This window comes from Epinephelus moara, chromosome 16 (assembly GCF_006386435.1).
Source record: "Epinephelus moara isolate mb chromosome 16, YSFRI_EMoa_1.0, whole genome shotgun sequence".
Classification (NCBI taxonomy): domain Eukaryota; kingdom Metazoa; phylum Chordata; class Actinopteri; order Perciformes; family Serranidae; genus Epinephelus; species Epinephelus moara.
The window spans coordinates 33,860,806-33,870,439 of NC_065521.1; the positions used below are offsets into that span (position 1 = coordinate 33,860,806).

Sequence of the window (9,634 nt, forward strand, 5' to 3'; positions counted from 1 at the left end):
TTATTGAGATGTAATGGTTAAATTGGTGGATTATTCTTTTTACTTAAAGGTATATTATGCAGCATTGCAAACTTGGTCACCAGCAAAAATCAAAGTAAAATCCAACCCCAGATTCACTCTCAATTGGGGTTTTGACTTGCTATATTTGTTTTTTTGTTGTGTCTCTTGGATGCCTGCTGCTACTATCTGGCACCTGGTTGCTACCTTTTCATAAAGCCCTGAACTTACCTGAGCGCTGTGGGGGTAAATGCCCATAAACGTCCAAAAAACAAGAAAATCCAGACAGAGGGCAAAGTCTCTAGAAAAATACACCACCACACACACAGAGTGGGACATAAAGTGATGACTGCGAGGATTTACCTCTGTATGAGTGTATACATTATTTCTTATGAAAATCCTACATAGTTTGTCTTTAGTAAGAAAATGTTTCAGCTTTGGAGCACATCTTAGCTGTTTTGAGAAATGAGGGAGCTCATAAGTCTTAGTTTAGCAAGTACTTTACAGGTTTATTAACAATCCATGATGACAAATATGATTTGTGAGTGTGCGACGGTGGGTGTTGGTCGGTCAGGAGATGAGCTCTGTAAAGAGCGACTGATTAGCAAAATCTGCAGGCCTCTCCTGAGGGCGTGGCAGTGACGGACTGCCGCTGAGGCCAAAATGGGGCACGCCAGCACTCAGGAAGTAGAAAGGCACGTGGGTTATTCTTCCACTGGACCAACACTGTGAACAGAGAAAGACAGAGGTTACTTGGGATTAGGTAGAGTAGATAGAGTAACCAATATGATTCCTACTGTATCAGGGATTCTGCAGGTTCACCAACTTAAATTTGATACATTAAGTCCTTTTTAATACCTCACGCAACACACATTAATACCTGTTTCACCATCATACCAACTTAAGTATGAAAGTATGAAGGAAAACCAGCAGGGAAGACATGATCTTATATTATTTATTATCGATATATAACATTTTTCAGTACTTCCCAGCAGTTTCTAACAATAATTCCTAATAATATTAATCAAAAGAATGATACCTGGACCCAGATAGCCAGCCCAGAATAGATGAACACATTACCAAATAAAAAATTATTAATTAATTGCAAGTTTTTGCAAAAATCAACACATGCACATTATGAATCGATGAGCTTCCTATCTACTGTAGCGAGCAGCACTGACAGTATTTCGACGGGTCTGATGGTGCTGACTCCACAAAATAAAGTTTAAACAGCCTCCTGCGTGTCTTCACTGTCACAACAATCCAACTTTTAGCTTAAAAGTGTATATCATCTCCCGACAGCCCTCAAACAGTTAGTAAAAAGTTTTCTCTTGCCTTCACAGCAGGCAGGAGAAAATATTTTGAAATTTAATTTACTTCAATGCTTTTTAAGACTTTATAAAAACCCACAGAAACCACAACATTATTTACTGAAACATAATATGAGAGTAAAAAATATAGGGTAAGACTGACCACAGTGAGCAGAGCTCCATGCTGGAAGTTTGGGTGGAACTGCATCAGTCTTGGCTCTGCACCCGGATCCCCCTGAACAAAACCACTAAAAACATAAACACAAGAAAAAAATCAGTGCACTCAGAGAGGATGTGCAGTAGGGCTACACTGGGAAATGCAATATTGTTGAGCTCTACTAGGGCATGAAATGCAATCACATGTCAAAGTACAAACCAGGGCAAAAGCTCAAAAATAGGGTTGGTTCTCGTCTTGAACACGGCTATGATTGCAGGCCGACCGGCTGCTTGTGGATCACCTGAGAGAGAAGATCAGATACAGAGACTCAGATGAGTTTTTAAAAATAAAAAATAACGTAACACTGATCAGGTTCATTGTGATGAAGAGAAGAGGTGGACCTTTGAGAAGCACTGCGAGCCTCTCTCCTGTTGGGTCCCAGGCTAAAGACTGGATCTCTCCACCGACGCTGGCAGACAGAGCAGACAGTAAGTGACACTAAGCTTGACTTTTCTGTAAGTGGCTGTAACGTTACAAGCAGGCAGGAAGCCAAGCAGCGCTGAATGCTGCCTGAATACTGAATAAATGCTTCAAACAGTCTTGTTTGAGCCTTTTTGGAAACCAAACTCATCACTGTTTCTGATGTAGTTCAGCCGAAAAGAAGCTAATTAGTGAATCTAGTTTAGAGCTCTTACATGATGTCTCCATCTGCTGTGTTAAAGGTTGTCTCTGATAGGTCAGCCACCACTGCTGCTGCCTGTGGCCCTTTTGATGTGCATGTAGGTACGCCTGCTGAATAACAACATCATCATACAGGTCAATTTAAGTTATTGAGACTCTTTAAAGGGACAGTTCACCCAAACATGAAAAAAACAAACAAAAAACTATCCAGGCAAACATTTTCCTATCATTTGTCGACCACAAACATGACGTATCATCTGAATCTGAAACATTTGGCAGGTGTAGTTCGGTAGAAACTTTATACCAGTTTAAAGTAGGAACTATTTTCTTTCTACTAGACAGAGAATAGTTCCTACACGAAACTGCTCACAACAAGGTCTGTGGATTATCTTGAGTAACCAGGTCAGGATTGTAGGGAAGAAACATTGCTGTTGAGTTTTTCAGATGTATTTCTTGGCGCTTTTGAGCACCACAAACCGAGTGCAATCTTGTTCCATTATGTGCAAGAGAAGGCAGACACCTCTATGGCCAATATCTCCAACACTCTGCAACTTACACCAAAACAATCTAGATTGATGAACAGCACTGCAGGTAAGAGGAAAAATATGGGGTGAACTGTCCCTTCAAGTACTATAATCAGTTTGTTATTCAACTTTAAACAAATATAATTGAGGCTGTACATCAGTTATGAACAAGGCTGAATATTCCACAAGACAACTGGTTATTCTGTGTAAAGACTGTGGACAGATAACCTGGTGAATCAGTGAAGGTCAGAGCGTAGATGACCATCTCTTCCTGTACGGTGAAGAGCAGTCGGCTCCCATCTGGACTCCAACAACCAGACTAACAAAAACAGACAAACACACATTCATAATCATTTAATAAAACACGTTACCTAATTAAACATTAACTTTAAAACATGGTGACAAGTTTTCACCTGGCAGCGCCCTTTCAAACATGGCCAACGCTCACAGGTCCACATCCTGGTCTCCCAAACCCTGAGGAAAGAAACTTTACTTATCGATGTGTAAAAACACCACGTTCTATCCACTTATTATCTTATAACAGCTGCTGAACTCCAGACTGTGCCACTAATCCCTCACATGTTCATAAATATTCATGAAGCTTGACACTTTATTGTAATACAGCATCGACTCCGTACACACTAATCATGACAGGGACATATATTCACTGGCAGCTTGACATATCTGTTGAATAAAATGTGCTTCTGTAGCTCTAAAACAAAGGTAGATTAGAAACTTTAGCTATCTGAAGTGTTGTCTCTGACCTGAACAGTGCAGACGGTGTAGAAGCCAGGACGTGGCTGCCATCAGGGGACCAGGACAGGAAGGTGACCCCGCCTCCTCCAACACGGTGAAGAGGCACACAGTTTTCTGAAGCTACATCCCAAATCTGAAAGATACAATGAATCCAAAGATACAAAAGCCCACAATCACTTTGCGAATCACTTTCTTACGAGATGAATCAGACTTCAAGAAAAAGCTGTTGCCTCGTACCATCATTGCAGTGTCCATAGGTGAGGCCGACGCGAGGAGAGATCCGCTTGGAGACCAGGCGATGGAAGTGACGGGAGAGTGACCAGGATGAGACAAAACTTGAGCGCAACCAGATGAAGGCCTGGAGGGGTCGAGAAGAGTGCAGCACGAGAAATTCCACTGTTTAGAGATGTATGTCACGTCACAAAATTCAGCAGCCACATGCACAAAAAGTTAGAACTAATTTTTAATGTTTTTTGAGAGAACTGACTACAATCATTTTAAGACTGTTTGGAGTTTACGTACCTGGTTGACAGTGAGCAGGGGTCCACATGCCAGACCAGTAAACAGTTTTGACAGGCGACAGCGAGAGCAGAAGCACACAGCGGCTTCCACTGCACTGCTGCAACGTTCCTCTGTAGACGGTGCTTCAGTGTGGGAGTTGTGGCGCTGAGAGACACGAGAACAAAGGGAGACAGAGTAGTGAAAATACTGTCCCAGAATAAAAAAGAACAAGGCTGCACTCTGAGGCTGACGTGCACTCAGATTTTGTGTTTCTGTTTACAAACTGTCCTGGTGACATACAGCTTTATTACCTCAGCCGAAGAGATTATGTTTTCAGTTCGGTTTGTTTGTTTGTCAGCAGAATAACAGAAAAACTACTGATCAGATTTTCATGAAACTTGGTGGAAGACTGCAGCATGAGCCAAGGAAGAACCATCACAGGGTGGACACACAAATTATTTCTCACTTTTGTTAACATTGTGAGATAAGGCATGTGGCCTTGGTGGAATAAATGCCATACATCTGAAAATCCTGTCGATGGTAGTAAAGTTCAAGAGTGATAAAACAGCCAACTGTAGAAATAGAATTACTCCACAATCCACATTCATGAGTAGCCTGGGGTGGCCTTCACATGTAGCTGCTCAAACTTGACACAGAAAGCAGTCGTCAGGAAGCACTCGGGGACAGACAGTGGTTTCATGGAGGAACAAACACAACTGTAATGCCATTTTTTTCTCAAACTAAGGTGTGGCTATAGAAACATTAATACACATATATTATGCAACTAATTAAACTCACATCCGAATGTGAATTGTGTGAAATAAACTACACCACAGATATTGTTTTAAATTTGACTCCAGAAAAAATACCTTCTTGAATATAGTTTTCTGTAAAAACTGTTTTTGATAACAGCTGCTGATAACATTTGGTTTTCCAAATGTTAATTATGTAAATTATTTCCAATGTAGCGGTACATAATTAATGCACAGCTGAGATGACGAGGCTACAGCTCAGCACAGCCACATTTTGACAAATTTGGAAATATATACAAACATATTTGGTGGTTGTGTTTTCATATTTACATATCATAGAGCAGTGGTTTTCAAACACACCAAAGGGCAAGCCAAAATCTCAAAGCCAATCCGTACTTATATCTCTGCACAATAAGTTCGATAACATGTGGCTGGCAGTCAAAGCTTTTGATGTGTCACACACTAGTAATTCCCACGTGTAAACTGTCACAAAGAGGTTCCCGGTGAAGGTTTTTAAAATTAAATTCTATTTTTTAGCTACAGTTTGCCTCTTTATTAGGGAATGGGTGTGCACAACATACCGATGCAGTCAATTCAAAATTCATTCAGAACTTTTTGTAGAGGCCCAGTTGAATATTGCAATAATAATGTGTGTGTCTCACAAAATCCCACAGTGCACCTGGACTGACATCATGGCACACACAACATTTGAGAACCACTGGTATAGAAAACTGGACAATAGGAAATATTAAGTTGATATCAAGTCTTGTTAAATTGTCTTGTGAGGTACGCATCCTGTTACCTGCGCCTGCTATGGTGGTCTTGCAACAGTATCTGGACAAAGAACATAAATCCATGTGACCTGGCAGCCCAAATCTGGATTACAGACTGCAATGCTCTACCTTCACTGACGTACCTGGACTTCAGAAATCTTGTTTTTTGACTGAGAGCATTTACTTTGGTATAGAGTTGCAGCAGTATGAGCGTGAATGTATACACTACAATTACAATCTTAGAAAATATCACAATTTCATGTTATTTGGCATCACATTATTATTATTATTACAGAGCACATATCTCACCCGAATGTGCCCCCACCCCTCCTACTTTCACATCCTCTACTGGCCTTCGTGAATGAAGATCTGTGCTCTCTGAGAGCCCCTCTACTTGTTATTGAGATCAGAGGTTCACAGTTGCATCAAAGTATGTCTACAGACTAACACTGACATTCTGTTATTATGAAAAGTGAATGTCTGGACGTGCTCCAGCGCTGGACTCTGCCTCAGTATCAAAGCACATTAACATTTATATACAGTATACTACCACGCTGCTGTTTGAACTGTTCCTGCTGCATTAGTGTTTCATGTCATTGTAGCACTGTAGAGCTTTGATCAGCAGTAATCTTTTTAACTACAATTATGCAGCGTAGACTTAATTCCACAAGTTGTTCTGTCTGCCTTCTTCAGCGCTTAGTTACTGTACCTTTTGGGGTTGTAGATCTTAATGGAGTCATCCAGTAGCGCTACGGCAAATTTATCTGTATGAGGATGCCAAGCGAAGGCCCGCACCACACAGTCAGACCTGGAGAAGAAAGAGGGATGTAAGCAGAGAAAAAAAAAAATATATATATATATATATATATATATATATTTAAATATCTATTATTAAATTTCTGTTCAAAGTACTGTTTCAAGCCAATGCTTAAAAATACTGCAAATGTATAAAAAGATCCCACAGTTTTTCCAATCAAAACGATTTTTTTCTTTGTCCTTTAACCTGATGATTATTCCTTCAATCTATTGATTCATTGTTTGGTCTATAAAACAACAGTAAACCATCAAAAATATCCATCACAATGCCCTAAAAGTCATTAAGTGACTTTTTTAATTCAACCGACAGTTGAAAACTCAAAAGATATTCAGTTTACTTTAATGTAGGAAAACAAAAAAACATCAGATCCTTACATTTGAGAACCTAGAACACTGAAAAATGACTTAAACAATTACAACCACGATTCCAAAAAAGCTGAGACACTGGAAGGGAAGATTCTCCGTCCAGTTGCATTTTTTTTTTTCAATATCGTAGATAAGCAAATGTACACAGGGGGGTTGTAACTGATTGTCAAAATTGCTGCAGACTAATTTTCTAGTTGTTTCAGCTCTACAGTTATATTAATATAATAAAAACTCTCAGCTCTTCATCAGCATGTCTGCTCACCACCAGCTTATTCATAATAAATAATATATTTAATCATTTGTCCTTTAAGAGAAAAAATAAATGACAGATGACAAAGTTGGCACTCACCACTTCAACACTTGTGAAAACTCAGCGAGCATGTCCTCACTGCTCATCTATGGAGCAAATGACAAACAGGTAATACCCATTTGACAAACATCTGGTGATTAAGTGTATTGCTGTAAACAACACATTTAACAGCAACTTACTGTGAGGTGAGGAAACAGGGAGCCGTGAAAGGACGAGAACCATCTCAACAACGCCAGGGTACAACCAGAAATCACTGACATCCATTTAGGCACTACAAGAGCACAAGATACAAGAGAGTTGATGTATAAACACATCAGTGGATAAATAGTGAAGGAGCAGGTCATCACTGTATGTGTTAGAGCAAACAGAAGATTTTGGCGTACCTTCTGTATTTGAGTTGGTAATTTCATCGAGTAGTCCTGTGAAACCACCGTCTCGCCTGAGATGTACAGAGAAAAGTTGCATAAATGATCTTTGTATGTGAAAGACATTGGACAAACTTCATTCCAAGGCCTACATGAAAAGTTTATTTTTCAACTACAACATGTCCTACTTGCCAAAACGTGCCTCGGAAATCAAGTTATAGTTACAGTGAATGTACTATAACTTGTCTGTTATAGCAATGTTATTATGGTCTGACCAACACAGGATTTGATTTGATTTCCTGCCAGTTTATTAGGTACACCTGGGTAAAACACAGTCTAATGCAACAGTCCTGCAATAAATCACACCAACATGTAGGTCAGTAGCTGTCCATTAGTCATTCACTCTACAGCAGGAAATGGCACTTTGAAATAAAAGCTATACGTGAGAAATTCACTGTACCTCAAAATAAACTGTGGGTTTTACAAACTTGACACACTCTCAAGGCACTGATGTTGGTTGTAGTGTTCAGATTTTTGTTGAAAGTTGTTGATTCAGCTACGATCATTTTGTAAACTGCAGGTTGTGGTGACAGGTGTCTCTATTATTTATGTTAACAATGGTAAGCTAAATAAAAGAAATATCTCTCTCTCCTCAGTTTCTGAAAAGTTGCTTCTCCTCCATTTGCTAACATTCATGTCCTGTTACTGCATATTGCTAACTTGGCTTCACTGCACGTCACTAACTCAACTTCTTCTCTGGAGCCTTTGTGCTCCACTGTTTCGCAGGTTCTATCGTATGGCAGCTACGCCTGGATCGTGTGTCGTGGTTGTGCTGCTGCCGTGGTCCTGCCTGAGGCCTCCTACTACTGCTGTTATTATTAGTCATATTTCTACTATTATTATACACATAAGGGGTTTTGGGGGAGTTTTCCTTATTCTCTGTGAGGGTCCAAGCACAGAGGGATGTCATACACTGTAAAGCTCTCTGAGGCAAATTGTGATTTGTGATACTGAGCTTTATAAATAAAACTGAATTGAAACTCTCTGTGTGATGCAACATAGTTCAACAGCACCACAAACTACAGCCTCTAAGATGATCATGAAGTTGCATCAACAACACTGCTCTAATACAGTGAAAATAAAAACAACTTTATAACCCTCAGGAAGGGAATATTTACAGGACTGCTGTATTGGACTGCATTATTCTTAGCTAGATGTATCTAATAAAGTGGCAACTGTGTGTACATGATGTAGTCTGTGTTGTAATTCCTACACCTAATCTGTGTGTGTGTGTGTGTGTGTGTGTGTGTGTGTGTGTGTGTGTGTGTGTGTGTGTGTTACCTACCATGCTGCTGCGCTCCTCATCCACAGTGTTTCTGAGTGGTCCAGGAAGGCCGCCTTGCTGCTGCTTTCTGTGCGACTGTGGAGCTTCAGAGACTCCCGGGGGAAATATAAACTCAGAGGACTGGACTCCTGCAGGAAACACACAACACTATAATGATAACCTTTCACTGGGCACAGTACAAACACACAAGAAGACACTGTACATCTCACCACAATACATTGGCTACAAGATTTTGACCCCCTGACCATATCCACCAAACGTTTAATCAACATGTTGTGAGAGATTATCAGTTGTGTGTTAAGTGACCACAGCAGCTTTGACTCAGACCTGCTTCAGTCGGTCTTCAGTACTTGTTCCTGACAGCAGCTCGTTGTTGGACTCGCACAGAGTGGTCTGTCCGGAGGGCAGCGGAGGAGGAAACAACGCCAGAGAGCACATCTTCAACACGATGGAGCCTCTGGACCCTGAAAACACACCATGTATCAGTCAGGTAAACACAGAGGGACTTAGTGGAAGCCATGTTTACATCTATACAGCGGGCTAACAGCTGGTTAGCTAGCACCAACGGTTAAAGTTAGCTAGCTAGTTCAAGCTAACTTCTTTTATATCGACCTCGTTTTAGCGACAACAGTTTCTCTTCGTTTATAAGTCGTTAAAGTTACCTTGTAGTGTGTTATGTCCTGCGTAGTGTGGTCAGTTATCACGCGCTGTATTTCCAAACAAAATAAAAGCGCATGCTACCTCGCTGTGACACTTTGGGCTAGCTTCAGACTTCAAGTTAATCGCGCCGTGTGGGCTACGGCAAGTCAAAGGGACAAACGGTGCGGAGTCGGCTACAGAGCGCTGATGTGCTGCCCTCTTCAGGACTCAGAGCGAGATTACATTATTGAAACAGGCACCAACTGTTTGTTGTTAGAGAGTTATGATGCTTTAAATACACAAGGCATCTTATTTAATTATACAAGTCGAGTTGTTTCCACA

The 9,634-nt window shown here is 40.6% G+C and overlaps 1 protein-coding gene across 2 annotated transcripts; it reads right to left on the reverse strand.

Annotated features, from left to right (window-relative positions):
- Positions 1-485: 485 nt before the first annotated feature.
- Positions 486-9,447, reverse strand: aaas (achalasia, adrenocortical insufficiency, alacrimia). Of its 2 annotated transcripts, none has more exons than XM_050065988.1 (17): positions 9,316-9,447; positions 8,981-9,117; positions 8,654-8,781; positions 7,327-7,382; positions 7,123-7,214; positions 6,983-7,029; positions 6,161-6,259; positions 3,948-4,091; positions 3,663-3,783; positions 3,434-3,558; positions 3,083-3,143; positions 2,898-2,988; positions 2,160-2,253; positions 1,866-1,933; positions 1,684-1,765; positions 1,471-1,555; positions 486-723 (listed from the first exon to the last, which is right to left on the reverse strand). In XM_050065988.1, exons 2-17 carry the CDS (start codon positions 9,089-9,091, stop codon positions 568-570), a joined length of 1,560 nt encoding a protein of 519 aa, XP_049921945.1. In that variant the 5' UTR covers positions 9,092-9,117; positions 9,316-9,447; the 3' UTR covers positions 486-567. The 2 variants fall into 2 exon arrangements, with proteins under 2 accessions (XP_049921945.1, XP_049921944.1); XM_050065987.1 differs by having other exon boundaries at positions 2,160-2,256.
- Positions 9,448-9,634: the final 187 nt, after the last annotated feature.

Bases quoted from the DNA above. Each gene is read 5' to 3' on its own strand.
- aaas (XM_050065987.1), bottom strand. From the start codon at position 9,091: ATGTGCTCTCTGGCGTTGTTTCCTCCTCCGCTGCCCTCCGGACAGACC. The intron at 7,383-8,653 runs GTAGGTAACACA...TGTACATCTCAG, and splicing joins ATGAGGAGCGCAGCAGCATG to GCGAGACGGTGGTTTCACAG. The intron at 1,934-2,159 runs GTAAGAGCTCTA...TCTGTCTGCCAG, and splicing joins ACAGCAGATGGAGACATCAT to CGTCGGTGGAGAGATCCAGT.